This window comes from Thalassophryne amazonica, chromosome 8 (genome assembly GCF_902500255.1).
Source record: "Thalassophryne amazonica chromosome 8, fThaAma1.1, whole genome shotgun sequence".
Taxonomy (NCBI): Eukaryota; Metazoa; Chordata; class Actinopteri; order Batrachoidiformes; family Batrachoididae; genus Thalassophryne; species Thalassophryne amazonica.
Genome location: NC_047110.1, coordinates 83,463,649 through 83,480,908, shown reverse-complemented (window position 1 = coordinate 83,480,908; position 17,260 = coordinate 83,463,649). Strand labels below are relative to the sequence as shown.

The following is a 17,260-nucleotide window of genomic DNA, read 5'->3' as shown; positions in this document are numbered from 1 at the left end:
CATTGGTGTTACTAATGACCTTTTCTTCCTCCTTTAGGTGGCCTCGATTGTAGTTCATCCCAACTATGATCCCAATATACTCGACTCAGACATAGCTGTGATCAAATTACTGGACAAAGCACGGATTGGGGAGAAAGTCCTACCCCTTTGTCTGTCAGATAGCCAGGGAGAGGAAGGGACTTCTGGGCAAGGGCTTGTGACCGGTTGGTCTCCGCTGCCCGATTCAGATTTAGGGCCAGATGAGAAGGCAAGGGTTGGGCTTGTTTACCTCGCTGACATTGTTCCATGTGAACAGCAGTATGCTCGAAATGGTGTGCCAGTCAGTGTCACAGACAACATGCTCTGTGGCAGCCAAAAGCCTGATTATGGACCTGCCAGCATATGTCCCTCTGACACTGGGGGTATCCTTGTCCTACCACCAACCTCTGTTTACCAAGATACCAGCCAGCAACCGTCTCTCAGCCTCGCACAGGTGCAGGCAGAAAACAAAGGGCTGTGGAGACTTTTGGGACTGGTGAGCTTTGGCTATGACCAAGGAGAGTGTGACCCTGAACTCTACACAGTCTACACACGTGTAGCAAACTTTAAAAACTGGATTGAGAATAACATGAAATAACAGTTCTGCTTTGTGTTTGTTCCTCCTTATGCTTCTGTAATATTTGTCCATTTTTCAGCCTCGACTACATTTGTCCTCTGAAATGTGTTTCTCTTTCCTGGTGTTGGTCTCACCACAAGGGCATTTTCTATCTCAGTGCAGAAGCAACACTGGACAGCACAATGATACAACTCAGTGGTTCTTAATACTGTCCCTAGGGACCTGCGACAGTGCTTATGTACTTTAATTGGTTGCAGTGTTAGGCCAATCAAGACTCTAGAGACACAAACTTTTGATCATCCAACCACACCAAATCTGTAGTGGCTTTCAGTAGTCACACTAAAATTTCCCAACCTCAAAAACTATGAAAAAGTTCTTGAAATGGAAGTTCACTCTGGTAAACTGAACCAAAGTCAGAGAGAAGCAGATGCTCTGATAGCATTCAATGCGTCTGACTACATTTAAGCTCGCATGGTCAAGTCAATTAATTAGTTAACAGCCACATTGATAGTTTTTCTGCATGATAAAGTTATTTATGGAAAATAATGCCAGTAAGTTCCCACTGATTCCAGTTAGTGATCTACAGCTGTTTTGCATGAGCCACTTACCAGTAACTCAACCATCACTTTGTGCTCAGCGACTGCAAGTGATGCTGGTAACGCGTTACTTAGTAACGCGTTTCTAATCTGACCACTTTTTTAGTAACGAGTAATCTAACGCGTTAATCTTTCCAAATCAGTAATCAGATTAAAGTTACTTCTCCATGTCACTGTGCGTTACTATTATTTTTCATTGTGGGTCGATAGCAGCATTAAACTTGGTCCGTGGGCAGGAGGTCGGGGTTCGACTGAACTTCCCACTTTAAGCGAGCTGTGAGCTTTTCATCCACGGTTTTTTGCAGCTGCTCGACTCGTCCTCACCTCTTAAAGCGCGGTGATCAGCACACCTGCACTGAGCTTTACAAAGACATTTTTATACTTTTTTCCCCTCATTTATTTAGAATTCTGAGCTGAGCCGCTCTGTGTCGTCTCGTTAAAAACAGCTGATCCTCCACGACGCGTCAACAACTAACACTATTTTCCACTCAAATGCACCTAAACTCTCTTTCTGAGGACCACATGATGTGAAAACGCAATAAAACTTTCTTACCTGTAAATCTGGTCATGTTTTCTGCATAAATAAATGTTATCCATTCTTTGTGCTCAAACGCCAAAGCAGGGGCGAATCCAGATGGAATGGGGGTCTAGATTAAAGGTCCAGTTTTGAAGCCGTTTTTTACAACTACTAATATTGCTTAAAATAATAATAATTTCAACAAGTAAAATGTTTAGAGAGAATTTAAATGTTAGAAAAATGTTAGAATTTAATAGTTACATTTATAAACAATGTAGGTTAGAAATTGTAAGTTTTACTGTTACAGTGCTGTCAACAGTTAAATATGAGGTCAAGAAAGAGGTCTTTATTTTACTTTTTATAAAACAAGTATTTATTTTCATTGAAGTCAAGAAAGGGTGACTATAAAGTGAGTTTTGGCAAAACAGGTATCATTGTCATGTTGACGTGGGTTGTTGTCGGCAGCTGGGGAAAGTAACTAAAAAAGTAACTAGTAATCTAACTTAGTTACTTTTACAATTGAGTAATCAGTAAAGTAACTAAGTTACTTTTTCAAGGAGTAATCAGTAATCAGTAATTGGATTACTTTTTCAAAGTAACTGTGGCAACACTGGCGACTGCTAACAAACACTAATGTAACTAGACATTAGTGACACCCGATTCTGAGGAATGTAACAGCACAAGCATATATATATATACATACAGTAGTATTCAGAATAACAGTAGTGCTATGTGGCTATGTGACTAAAAAGTATTAATCCAGGTTTTGAGTATATTTCTTATTGTCACATGGGAAACAAGGTACCAGTAGGTTCAGTAGATTCTCAGAAATCCAACAAGACCAAGCATTCATGATATGCACACTCTTAAGGCTATGAAATTGGGCTGTTAGTAAAAAAAAAAAAAAAGTAGAAAAGGGGGTGTTCACAATAATAGTAGCATCTGCTTTTGACGCTACAAACTCAAAACTATTATGTTCAAACTGCTTTTTAGCAATCCTGTGAATCACTAAACTAGTATTTAGTTGTATAACCAGTTTTTCATGATTCTTCACATCTGCAAGGCATTAATTTTGTTGGTTTGGAACCAAGATTTTGCTCCTTTACTAGTGTGCTTGGGGTCATTGTCTTGTTGAAACACCCATTTCAAGGGCATGTCCTCTTCAGCATAAGGCAATATGACCTCTTCAAGTATTTTGACATATCCAAACTGATCCATGATACCTGGTATGCGATATATAGGCCCAACACCATAGTAGGAGAAACATGCCCATATCATGAAGCTTGCACCACCATGCTTCACTGTCTTCACTGTGAACTGTGGCTTGAATTCAGAGTTTGGGGGTCGTCTCACAAACTGTCTGCGGCCCTTGGACCCAAAAAGAACAATTTTACTCTCATCAGTCCACAAAATATTCCTCCATTTCTCTTTAGGCCAGTTGATGTGTTCTTTGGCAAATTGTAACCTCTTCTGCACATGTCTGTTATTTAACAGAGGGACTTTGCGGGGGATTCTTGCAAATAAATTAGCTTCACACAGGCATCTTCTAACTGTCACAGCACTTACAGGTAACTCCAGACTGTCTTTGATCATCCTGGAGCTGATCAAAGGGTGAGCCCTTGCCATTTTGGTTATATCCATTATGATGGTTGTTTTCCAGTTTCTTCCACGTCTCTGGTTTTTTTGTTCATTTTAAAGCGTTGGAGATCATTGTAGATGAACAGCCTATAATTTTTTGCACCTGCGTATAAGTTTTCCCCTCTCCAATCAACTTTTTAATCAAACTACGCTGTTCTTCTGAACAATGTCTTGAACATCCCATTTTCCTCAGGCTTTCAAAGAGAAAAGCACATTCAACAGGTGCTGGCTTAATCCTTAAATAGGGGACACCTGATTCACACCTGTTTGTTCCACAAAATTGCCAAACTCACTGATTGAATGCCAGACTACTATTATTGTGAACTCTGCCTTTTCTACTTTTTTTTTACTAATAGCCCAATTTCATAGCCTTAAGAGTGTGCATATCATGAATGCTTGATCTTGTTGGATTTGTGAGAATCTACTGAATCTACTGGTACCTTGTTTCCCATGTAACAATAAGAAATATACTCAAAACCTGGATTAATCTTTTAGTCACATAGCACTACTATTATTCTGAACACTACTGTATATATTTATTTTTTTTATTGATTAATACTGTAAGTTCATTGATATAGTTTGCCACCAGGTTCTGATGCAGATTGTTCACCTTCCAGTGAGTCACATGTGATGCATGTCTTGCTTTCATCTACAAAGCTGTTGAAGGCTGTGAATTAATTATTGCCTATATGTACATTCATTGTGGGGAAACTGCACATTGGTGACCCCAGTGAAGAAGAGAGAAATCAGTCTTGACTATAAAAATATCCTCATTCGTCCTCAGGGATCCGAGTCCTGCACATTTTATGCCTTCTTGTTCTACTTACAAAAGAGTACAGAGCAGTAAGACCTAGGCAGACCCATCAGGCTGGTGCTTGTCCCCAAATACTATAACATGAAGCAATGAGAGTGCCTGACTTCCTCTGGAATGGACAAAGATCCATGACAGATTCCTCTCCTTGCCAAGGGTGCTATATAGAGAAGCTTGAATCTTCGACTGGACCTGGTTGCTTGACGCGAGGACGTTTCGCTTCAAATCGCAGAAGCTTCCTCAGCTAAAATTCTTGCTCTGGTTGTCTGACTTCTGTCTTGACTCTTGTAGAGAAGAATAAGCAGAAGCCACAAAAGCTGGAGTTTTAAACCTAACCAGACCCCTCCTATTGAGAGGCAGATTGCTATAGGCTAGTGACTAAACAATAGCTCTAATTAGCACCTATTATGCTCTAGTTAGCACCTTCCTAATGACAGGGCAGCTGTCCCTCCTAATGATGGGACGGAAGCCTCTCCTGATGGCTGAGGAAGCTTCTGCGATTTGAAGCGAAACGTCCTCGCGTCAAGCAACCCAGTCCAGTCGAAAATTCAAGCTTCTCTACTATGGAAACCACCTGGACAACTGAGAGCCTACACAGAAAGGGTGCTATGGATTTACAACTGGATGTACCAGGAACATACAGGTAAAGCAAGTAGTCCAAGGACAGAGACAGGTAACACACTCAAAAAACTCACTCAATGGATTGGATTTCCATCTAATAAATATAGGTAGTCTCAACTAAATTTAATTAAATTATCTTGCATGGATTTGCTTTTTTAGTTAGGGCTACATATATTTATTAGATGGAAAGCCTTCACATAATTGAACTGAGTTCATCCAATGAGTAATTTTTTTGAGTGCAGACACACTTGGAATCAAAGTGACTCACTCTTTAAAGCGGTCCTGTCAGGTCCTCATGCATTCGACGCGAGACTCAACATGTTGTCACGCTCTCATGCTAATTAATGCATGACATTTTCCAACATTTCAACGCTATTCGCCCTATTGAGGGTTCAAATCCCGCAAAATCTCACAAAACATCAAAGAGGTTGCTGCACTGCGAGATATCATTCATCAACACTGAGAACTGCATTGAGATGCTCTGATAAGGCTGCACATGGACAACAGCATTAACATTGCAACATAAACTTCTGTGTATTGTGCCTAAAATTCTGGTGAATATATTATCTGGGTTTTTAGACGTTACTGTGTTTGTTGTATGTAAAACTTGCGAGAAGCTCAGGTTGATTCTTCATTATTTTCAATGGGAATCGCTGTGAGCTGTGATCTGTTCCTGTTCATGTCGTTCTGGGGGAAAGTGAAGTTTGCTCTTTAATGTCCTACTTATTGTCCTTTACAGCATTGTTTGTCCAGTTTGTTCCAGAGTAATATATATATATATAAATGTCTGAAATTCAGTTTGCTTTCATTAAATTCCATGCAGGTTAAACATAGCAGATTATCTGGAATATTGTTTTAGCAAGTTTTCAGGGTCTCATGCATGCAGACTCTTATTAATGTGATGAAAAGCATAAAAAATTACATTTTGGTAGTATAATGTTAATTTGCAATTGTTGTCATGTGGTTTCTTTATGTTGTTTAGACTGCAGTGACTCTCTGGCGTGCAAGGGATTATGGGATATCTCAATAGGGTGAATGACCTGCAAGACAAGATTTGGTGGAAAATAACTCCTTGAGCGTATCTCAACTTGAGAGCTCTGAATTTAATAAGTGTATAACCTGTTATTGTGTATTTTTATTTGTAGGTTGTGAAAATGTGGAGGTTGGATTATAGAAAAAGCAGCTTCCAAGTTCTAACTTGTACTCATCAAGTATCTGCAAAGTTCAGACATGTTCAAAATAAGCTGTGTCGTGTGTCTTTATGGGATCAGAATTATGAACCACTGGTCTAACGGTACTACGACAACACACATGTTGTGCACCAAATTTACATCCATTGACTTCAGTTTTTATGTCCCTCAGACTGAGGTAACAAACTTGAAAATGACCAAAAATCCATTCTGTGTTTGTGGATTTAGCCATTTGTATGTATATAGGTTGTAATGTACTGAATTACTCTACCAATTCATACGACTCAAGGGATGTACATACTGTATTAAAATACCAGAAATCAGGATGTTTTGCGGGTATTGTCAACCTCATCACTGTGATTACTAAAATTCATCTTGTGGCATTTACACAGTGTACAGCAAACAGACCAGTGTTAAATGAACTCTGACAGAGTTGATTGTAACACTTTTTTCAGTTTGTACAGTTCCACACTTCTGAAAATTAAATTAAACACCATCCAGTGTGTTATATACATTCAACACTTTGACAGTACAAAGTTCCTGACTGTTCTCCTAACTGTAACACATTTAAAGTACAAAGAATTCTTTAACACTGTTGTGGTTTAATTTTTTTTTTCTTAAAAAAAAAAGACAATATCACAGATAAAGGCCTCGGGTTGTGTTTGAATGCACATCCTGCATCAAAACAATTCAGTTTTCAATTTTTTCCACTGAACACATGAGCAGAGTTAAAATTGTACCTTCAGAGAAACAAATCAATACTGGTATGATCACCTCTGAGAAATAATCCCAGCACTTTGCAGGGTTCGATACAGATTGTTAAAATGACACTGTAGAGTTAAAAAAAAAAATCGTAAAATTCTAATATTGAAAAAAAACTCTTGTTTTTCCTGTGAAAAGCAACACCTTATGTTTACTCCAAAAAATAAACAGCTGACGTGCTCTGAGGTTTCACATTCCTATACTGAACACATTCTTCACAGATCACTTCCTCTTTCTGTGTTCATATTCAATCAATTACTTCCATTCTAAACCTCTCTCATTATTCAGAAGTGAGTTTAGAGAAAGTTTTACTTGCAATGATCTCTTAAAGAACTTAATTTTTTTATTTGATTTTTTTTTTTTTTAATTACATGATCTGCTTTTAGAAGCGCAATAAAGGAGCTGGACTCTGGCTGGTGACTTCTTTTTATTAACTTAAGCAACATCAACCATAACTCCATATTGTAGTACTTGAGAAAGGTTTCCCAAATTCCTTGCCCCTGTGGTTATATCAGTTATTGATGAATGACTGTTCTTTATGCAGTCTGAGGAATTTTTGCACTAAAACTAGTAGAGAAGCTTGAATCTTCGACTGGACTGGGTTGCTTGACGTGAGGACGTTTCGCTTCAAATCACAGAAGCCTCCTCAGCTAAAATTCTTGCTCTGGTAGTCTGACTTCTGTCTTGACACTTGTAGAGAAGAATAAACCAGAAGCCAACAAAAGCTGGAGTTTTTAAACCTAACCAGACCCCTCCTACCCTGTGCTGTCTGAAGATCCTCTGTAGTAGCAGGAGTAGGGGAAAAACTACAGAGGATCTTCAGACAGCACAAAATCCCAGTTTACTTTAAACCGGTTAACACCTTGAGACAGAAATTAGTTCACCCTAAGGACAGGATCCCTAGTTACAAACAGAGCAATGTAGTGTATTATATCAGATGTCAGGAAAACTGTAATGAACACTACATAGGTGAGACTAAGCAACCTTTAAACAAGAGGCTATACCAGCACCACAGAGAGGTCGCCAGTGGACTTCAGTCTGCAGTTCATCTCCATCTGAAAGACACTAACCACACGTTTGAGGACAAGGAAGTTAAAATCTTAGCCAGAGAGAAGAAATGGTTTGAGAGAGGTGTCAAGGAAGCATTCTTTGTAAAACAGTTGAAACCCAGCCTTAACCGGGGGGCGGGTCTCAGACACGCTTTGTCCCCTGTTTACAATGGGGTACTCAGGTCAAAGCAGTTTCAGTCTTTTGTTCATGGTAATGAGTCATTCACGTCATCAGGAGAGTCGTCAAAGGAGCCATCAAGGGAGGCTTCCATCCCATCATTAGGAGAGTGCTAACTAGAGCACAATAGGTGCTAATTAGAGCTATTGTTTAGTCACTAGCCTATAGCAGTCGGCCTCTTGGTAGGAGGGGTCTGGTTAGGTTAAAAAAAACTCCAGCTTTTGTTGGCTTCTGGTTTATTCTTCTCTACAAGTCAAGACAGAAGTCAGACTACCAGAGCAAGATTTTTAGCTGAGGAAGCTTCTGTGATTTGAAGCGAAACGTCCTCACGTCAAGTAACCCAGTCCAGTCGAAGATTCAAGCTTCTCTACTATGGAAACCACCTGGACAACTGAGAGCCTACACAGAAACAATGCACTAAAACTACTCCATATTCCTTGAATTGTTTAATGATATTGTATTTTGTATTGCAGAGGGAGAAATAGACAACTCATTTCCAATCTTTGAGGAATATTGCTTTTAAGCATTTGTTTAGAAAAGGAGATCTTCTCTTCTTTGTTCCTCAAAGACTCAGCCTTTTGTGGCTACTGCTTTTGTACCATATCATGTTTACAATCACTTGTTGACATCACCTGTTTGAAATAACATCATTATTTCATTAAAAAAAAAAAAAACCTCATTACTAGCATGGAATTTCCCCAAACCCAACTTGTTGGAATGTGTTGGTGACCTGAAATGCAGGAATAGATGTTCTGTATATGAACAAATTAAATTAAGCATTATCATCTTGAAAAATGATTTCATCATCCCCAAACATCCCTTCAATTGATGGGATAAGAAAAGTGTCCAAAATATCAACATAAACTTGTGCATTTATTGATGATGTAATGACAGCCATCTCCCCAGTGCCTTTACCTGACATGCAGCCCCATATCATCAATGACTGTGGAAATTTACATGTTCTCTTCAGGCAGTCATCTTTATAAATCTCATTGGAAAGGCACCAAACAAAAGTTCCAGCATCATCACCTTGCCCAATGCAGATTCGAGATTCATCACTGAATATGACTTTCATCCAGTCATCCACAGTCCACAATTGCTTTTCCTTAGCCCATTGTAACCTTGTTTTTTTCTGTTTAGGTGTTAATGATGGCTTTCGTTTAGCTTTTCTGTATGTAAATCCCATTTCCTTTAGGCGGTTTCTTACAGTTCGGTCACAGACGTTGACTCCAGTTTCCTCCCATTCGTTCCTCATTTGTTTTGTTGTACATTTTTTGATTTTTGAGACATATTGCTTTAAGTTTTCTGTCTTGATGCTTTGATGTCTTCCTTGGTCTACCAGTATGTTTGCCTTTAACAACCTTCCCATGTTGTTTGTATTTGGTCCAGAGTTTAGACACAGCTGACTGTGAACAACCAACATCTTTTGCAACATTGCGTGATGATTTACTCTCTTTTAAGAGTTTGATAATCCTCTCCTTTGTTTCAATTGACATCTCTCGTGTTGGAGCCATGATTCATGTCAGTCCACTTGGTGCAACAGCTCTCCAAGGTGTGTTCACTCCTTTTTAGATGCAGACTAACGAGCAGATCTGATATGATGCAGGTGTTAGTTTTGGGGATGAAAATTTACAGGGTGATTCCATAATTTTTTCCTCAGAATTGAGTGATTCCATATTTTTTTCCTCTGCTTGGTCTAAAAAAGTAACCGTTACTGACTGCCACAATCTTTTTTTCTTGATTTCTTATACTGTTTCTTAAAGCCAGAAAGTTGCCATTTGAAATGACTTTAGTTTTGTGTCATGTCTGTGATCTGCTTTTTTTCTACAAAATTAAACAACTGAATGAACATCCTCCGAGGCCGGTGATTCCATAATTTTTGCCAGGGGTTGTAGTAGTAAAAGTAAATGCAAGAATCCTGTGGGGTTGTTTCTTTTTTCTTTTTGCATTTTCCATACCAGCCAAACTTTTTCTGACTCAAGGTTCTAACATGATTGCTATCAGGCTTGACAGGCAAAACGGGCTGGACACAAATGCAAGATGCAGGTAGACAGCTCAGTGGAGTTAAAGCGTTTACTCGGTTAAGAGGCTGGAGTCGGTACACAGAAAGGCAGTCCAAAAAGAGCAGCAGTGACAAAATCATCAGGCTTAGGCTTGGTCGAGATACACAGGCAGGTAGTCCAAAAGTACAATGAGGCAAACAAAGCAAGGCAAGGAAATACAAGCTACTGAGCTGGAAATAGGCACAAGGTGCTACAATCTGGCGAGGGAGTAAGGCACAATGGGGAGCTTAAATACACCCAGGTGATGAGGTGCAGAAAGATAACAGGTGTGTGTGGAACACATCAGAAGGAGGGTGTGGCCAGAGAGAGGGCAACACCCACCACCAAGAGCCAGCAGAGACAGACAGGAAAGAAAGTGACAGACAGACCCAAACAGAAAAACCCCAGCAAGAGAATAAACAAAACGGAAAGTAACTGAAAAAAAAAAAAAAAAACAAAAAAAAAAAACACAACCACAAAGCCAAGAAGTAAAAGCAGGCAAAACTCAAACCCTGACAATTTGAGATGGGTGCCTAAACTCACTTGTACTCACAGCTGCTAACTGACCAGGTTCACAAGATGACACATTGTATATAAGTTGGTAGACACAAGCCAAAATACGCTAAGCATCATAGGAAAATGTTGAAATCAGAAACTCCCAAATTAATGCTCAAAATTATTTTGACATTTTTCAAGTTTTTTTTTTTTTTGAGAAGTTTGATGATTTCTGTGATAATTTTCATTTGTGAATAGACTCTATGCTATTCCCATTCATCACACATCTACTCTCACCATCATCATTGCAACCCACAATAATGTCAATGTCGATACCTGAAGTTCTTCTTTCAAGTGACCTTGAGCAGCGCACTGTATTGTGAAAACAATGATTTGCCAGAGGTTCAAATCATTATGCATCAGGTGTCATTATAAAGGGTTTGGGTGAACTCTCAAAAGCATGAGTAAAATGATCAGTGCTTGCCAAAGAATTATTCCGTTTAATCTTCCTTGAGACACTGTTTTAATTTTTCTAGTTTCATTTTAACATAATTCTGGTGAGGTTTATCCTTAACCTTTTAAGCCCTGAAAGGGTTAAAAGGAACATAAACTAAAATGAAACATAAAGTGGACTATTTCTGTTAATGTTCAAACAATTTATTGCACCTAGTGAAGACTAAAATATCCATGGAAAATTGCCACAACACACAATCTGCAGGAGCACTTATAAAAGTCTCTCTGTCTTCCTTCTTTATGTTCATTTGGCATTGAACAGCAGCTTAGTCTTGTGTCCTGTTTCCCAGAGAAGAGTTGAGTCCACTTGGGCTGGGAGTCTGTCTGTTCACAGGCCCCATTAGCTCATAGGGCATCAAAAGTAGGAACATGTGCCACAATTCACTAAATCCTGACTAGCGTGTGACAGAGATTGATGTATCTGGACAGAGACCATGAGAGGTTCCATAGTTAATACCAGAGAGGCAAAGGGTCAACATGTCACCACAAGTAAGAAAAATGTTTTCCAGTAGCTTGTGTTGCCCTGTGAAGTGAGAAACGCTTTGAGTTCAGACATAAAGAAGAATAAATTGACGACCGGCCTTCATGCTGACAGAATGATGTGTGATGGTGTCCACCCACTAAAATTTCATTAAGCCCATTTCTGACACCTTTGCGTGCATCTCCACCACAGGGACTGCCCCTGAAATGTAGTTTTCTGGGCCTTTTACTAGGGTGAGATAAGTCCCTGCTCCGGGGTAGGTATGTCTGAGCTGGCTTGAAAATCCATTGTTGGCTTTCTTCTCAATGGTCAAAGTCCAGCAAGGATTTGACTCATCAAGGAGGAATAAGAAAAATTATGTTGCAGAATTACCACCTCACCGCATACACAGTTGCATGAGCCCAGTGGCACAATGGCAGAGAAGAACAAATTGCATTGTACCCTTCAGTTCTCAGCTAAAATACACAGTACCCTGTAAGAATAAGGAAAAATTGTATTAATCCCAAAGGAAATTATCGTACACAGTGCATATGGAAAGTATTCACAGTGCTTCACCTTTTCCAGACCTCAGACATTCTCATTCCTGCTACTGAAAAGGCATATTGATACAGAATTATATGACACAGAGGCATGTGCAGTGTATGAGATTGTCCACATAGCTCTTTATGTCTCCAGTATTTTTGGGGTTTAGCTGTGTTACAATCATTTGTTGAATTACTGCCACCTTCTTCTTTTCCTTTCAGCTGTTCCTGTTAGGGGTCGCCACAGCAGATCAATAGTTTCCATCTCACCCTGTCCTCTGTATCTTCCTCTGTCACACCAACCACCTGCATGTCCTCCCTCAGCACATCCATAAACCTCCTCTTTGGCCTCCCTCTTCTCCTCCTGCCTGGGTCCCTCCTCTGCACATGTCCAAACCATCTCAATCTCGCCTCTCTAACTTTGTCTCCAAACTGTGCCACCTGAGCTGTCACTCTGATATGTTCATTCCTAATCTTGTCCATTCTTGTCACTCCCAAAGAGAATCTCAACATCTTCAGCTCTGCCACCTCCAGCTCTGTCTCCTGTCTTTTTGTTAGTGTCACCACCTCTAAACCGTACAACATAGCTGGTCTCACTATTTACTGTCTTGTAAACTTCCCCCTTCACTCTTGCAGATATTGTTCGGTCACAAATCACTCCTGCCACCTTTTTCCACCCACTCCACCCTGCCTGCACTATCTTCTTCACCTCTTAACCACACTCTCCATTACTTTGAACAGTTGACCCCAAATATTTAAACTCATCTACTTTCACCACTTCTGCTCCTTGTAACTGCACTATTCCACTGGGCTCCCTCCCATTCACACACATGTACTCAGTCTTGCTTCTACTGACTTTCATTCCCCTTCTCTCCAAAGCATATCTCCACCTCTCCAGACTAGACTCAACTTGCTCTCTACTCTTACTACAGATCACAATGTCATCTGCAAACATCATAGTCCCTGGGGATTCCTGTCTGATCTCCACAGTTGAATATTCAAGTTCACTACAGAAATGAACCATTTCGAGGGTATTTCTGAATGCTTCTGAGGTTTATTAAGCTTGAGACATTGTAGCAAAGTATCTCTGGACTGTGAACCTGAGAAACCATTACCAAGCCTCCATTCAGGCTAATGTACCTATTGACTTGTCTGGACCAAAATCAAGACCTAATAAACATTGTTTTGATGAATGGTGCCATAAGCCATCACTGTATTTCAAAAGTAGTAAAACAAAAAGAAGTGAACATGCCTTTTACTCAACAAAAACATATACTTTTTTATCTGGGAGCATATGCTGGTGCCATACGTTGCTACATCCATTCCACCATAAAACCACCTGGTTGTTCGATAGCAACCACTCAGGCAGACACCCAGTCCATCCCGCCCTCTTAGAAGTAGCTGTCTATCCCAGAGAATTGGCTTCTGCAGTTGCTGGGGTCCTTAACAGTGGGGCACCTGCGAGCTGGATAATGCCCATAGATATGTTTGCTAATGTTCCTTCACTACCGATCTGAGTGTCTCTCAGTAACCATTCATTTGACACACAGTCATTCGAGCAGTATCCAAAGATCCCCAGAATACAAGTACCAAGGATCCAATCATCACCTTAAGTCACTGGTTAGCATCCAAGTTTCACAGCTGTACACTAAGACAGGGAGCACCAGGACCCTAAAAACCTGGACCTTTGTTCTCTTGAAATGGTATCCACATTGCCAGACACCTCTGCCCTGGAATCTCCTGGACACAGTGGATAGAAGAACCAAAAATTGTGAAAGAGAAAACATAGCAGTGAGAAAACAGGAGCTGGTAACCTTGTTTGGGTCACATCAATCTACACATACGTACCTGCATTCAAGTTTGATTTGTTATAGCATTGCCTTGTTTCTGGGAAGACTAGCCTGCTTACATAGCAGTGAGAAAACAGGAGCTGGTAACCTTGTTTGGGTCACATCAATCTACACATACGTATCTGCATTCAAGTTTGATTTGTTATAGCATTGCCTTGTTTCTGGGAAGACTAGCCTGCTTGCAACATGTTGACTGCATGTCAGAAACACTGAATATGCCCCATATAATATCAGACACAGTGACTAAACTGTTCATGCCATACTCATAATATGACCAAACAGAAGTAAAAAATGTCACACAATGAAGTAATCATTTGATGTCATGCACAGAACAACAAAAGTGTGAATTGTATTGCTCACATCCATCAAAACACTTTTCCCCACACATCCTTTGTAGGATAAGTCCGTAAGTAAGTCTCATACTCATTCCTGAGCTGGTTAGAGTAACATACAGCATGGGCTATAGCATGATGAAATAGGGTGCCCAATTCCTTTCATTAGTTCTTTGGTCATCCAATTGGAATTGCATGCCTTTTACTGCTATGTGAAGACAAAGGGGGGCATCAGGCTCTCATCAAAGTCAGGACTTGATCCCGCAGCATTCTGCACAGATGCCAGTGTATAAACACAGCAAGATACCGTAAATAAGATCAGATATAAGGAGAGCCATAGGACATATTTCTGTGTTAAAATGCCAATCACAACCTGCAAACAGGACAAAAACAGAGATATGCATGAACGAGCAAGGCTGAGTTTGAGTGACACTTCAGGCAATCAGATACGACTTCACTCCAAACAATGCCATTTAAGGGGGAGACGAGGTCAGTGAACAGAAGCAGGCTGGGCCAAAACAAACGGGCAAGCAGGCAAACTGACAGGAAACAGATAAGATGAAATTGGAGTGAAAATGTGTGTTGGCACCAATTTGGCCTCTTCCACCTTCATGTGGCCAGACAAACTCCAGAGGCAGAATCCATGCTTTATAGTCCTGGCTACACTCTCTCTTATGAGTGATTTGTGGCCACTTATATAAGCTTTGTAGGTGTAGGACCAATATGTTTAGGAACATCAGATTTGAGACTCATTTTGTCTGCTGTTTGTTGGTGTATGTGTCAGCATTTACTGGTGCTAATTAATCAACAAATTACTTCATACAGTAAACATACCAAACAGCAAATGTCAGCTCTCCCCAGTTTCTCTGTGTCTGAAGGTACACGCACACATGCATACATGTACATAGAGGCCACTTTGCTTTTGAGTGATTTGCCGCCCCCCTGCTGGAATGGCATGTGAGGCCAGAATGTAATGTCCATTGTTCACTGTTGTTAGCTACAACCCCAATTCCAATGAAGTTGGGATGTTGTGTGAAATGTAAATAAAAAGAATACAATGATTTGCAAATCCTCTTCAACCTATATTCAATTGAATACACTACAAAGACAAGATATTTAATGGTCAAACTGTTAAATTTTATTGTTTTTGTGCAAATATTTGCTCATTTTGAAACGGATGCTTGCAATGCATTTCAAAAAAGTTTTGATGGGGCAACAAAAGACTGGGAAAGTTGATGAATGCTCAAAGAACACCTAATTGGAAACAGGTGGGTGTCATGATTGGGTATAAAAGGAGCATCCCCAAAAGGCTCAGCCTTTCACAAGCAAAGTTGGGGTGAGGATCACCACTTTGTGAACAACTGCATGAAAAAATAGTCCAACAGTGTAAGAACAAAGTTTCTCAGCATTCAATTGCAAGGAATTTAGGGATTCCATCATCTACAGTCCATCATATAATCAGAAAATTCAGAGAATCCGGAAAACTTTCTACATGTAAGTGGCAAGGCCGAAAACCAACATTGAATGCCCATGACCTTCAATCCCTCAGGTGGCACTGCATTAAAACTGACATCACTGTGTAAAGGGTCTTACCGCATGGGCTCAGGAACACTTCAGAAAACCATTGTCAGTTAACACAGTTTGTTGCTACATCTAGAAATGCAAGTTAAAACTCTACCATGCAAAGCGAAAGCTGTACATCAACAACATACAGAAACGCCGCCACCTTCTCTGGGCCTGAGCTCATTTGAAATGGACAGCCGCAAAGTTGAAAAGTGTGCTGTGGTCTGATGAGTCCACATTTCAAATTGTTTTTGGAAACCATGGACGCCATGTCCTCCAGACAAAAGAGGTAAAAGACCATCCAGATTGTTACCAGTGCAAAGTTCAAAAGTCAGCATCTGTGATGGTATGGGGTGTGTTAGTGCCCATGGCATGAGCAACTTACACATCTGTGATGGCACCATCAATGCTGAAAGGTACATCCAGGTTTTGGAGGAACACATGCTGCCATCCAAGCAACATCGCCACATTCTGCACGTGTTACAACAGCGTGGCTTCGTAGTAAAAGAGTGTGGGTACTAGACTGGCCTGCCTGCAGTCCAGACCTGTCGCCAATTGAAAATATGTGGCGCATTATGAAGCACAAAATACAACAACAGAGACCCCGGACTGTCGAACAACTGAAGTCGTACATCAAGCAAGAATGGGAAAGAATTCCACCTACAAAGCTTCAACAATTAGTGTCCTCAGTTCCCAAACGCTTATTGAGTGTTGTTAGAAGGAAAGGTGATGTAACACAGTGGTAAACATACCACTGTCCCAGATTTTTTGAAATGTGTTGTAGGCATCCATTTCAAAATGAGCAAATATTTGCACAAAAACAATAAAGTTTATTAGTTTGAACATTAAATATCTTGTCTTTGTGGTGTATTCAACTGAATATAGGTTGAAGAGGATTTGCAAATCATTGTATTCTGTTTTTATTTACATTTTACACAACATCCCAACTTCATTGGAATTGGGGTTGTAATACCTGTAGTTTCTCCAAAAATATTAGTCCTATCAACATTCTATTTCGGTGGTGTTCATTCTTGACCCAAAATACAAAAGCATACCAAATGCCTAATGTCAGCTCTCCCTGGTTTGTCCCTGATTGAAGTTAAATGCACGCACATACACACGCATGCACACAGAGGCCACTTGGCTATTCATATATAGATGACTTACTGCCCCTGCTGGAATGGCATGTGAGTCCAGAATTTAATTATCAACATTCATTGATCACTGTTGTTAACTAATATCTGTAGTTTCTCCAAAAATATTAGTCCTATCAACGTTCCGTTTTGGTGGTGTTCATCCTTGACCCAAAATACATAAGCATACAAAATGGCAAATGTCACCTCTCCCCATTTTCTCTGTGATCAAAGCCATACACACACATGCATACAGAGGCTATTAATATAGAGATAACGCTAGAAAACATATAAATTGGTTTAGTCTTTTTGTGTCAAATTAATATGGTGATCTGGTGGTCAGTGGACTAACGGCCAATCATGGTTATAAATT

At 40.0% G+C, this 17,260-nt stretch overlaps 1 protein-coding gene across 1 annotated transcript in view; it reads left to right on the top strand.

Annotated features, from left to right (window-relative positions):
* The window catches only part of pamr1 (peptidase domain containing associated with muscle regeneration 1), a 67,308-nt gene extending 66,063 nt beyond the window's left edge, over window positions 1-1,245 (top strand). Inside the window, exon 14 of the mRNA XM_034176847.1 lies at window positions 38-1,245. Within this exon, the coding sequence (XP_034032738.1) occupies window positions 38-616 (579 nt within the window). The 3' untranslated portion in view covers window positions 617-1,245. The remainder of the gene's footprint in view (window positions 1-37) is intronic.
* Window positions 1,246-17,260: the final 16,015 nt, after the last annotated feature.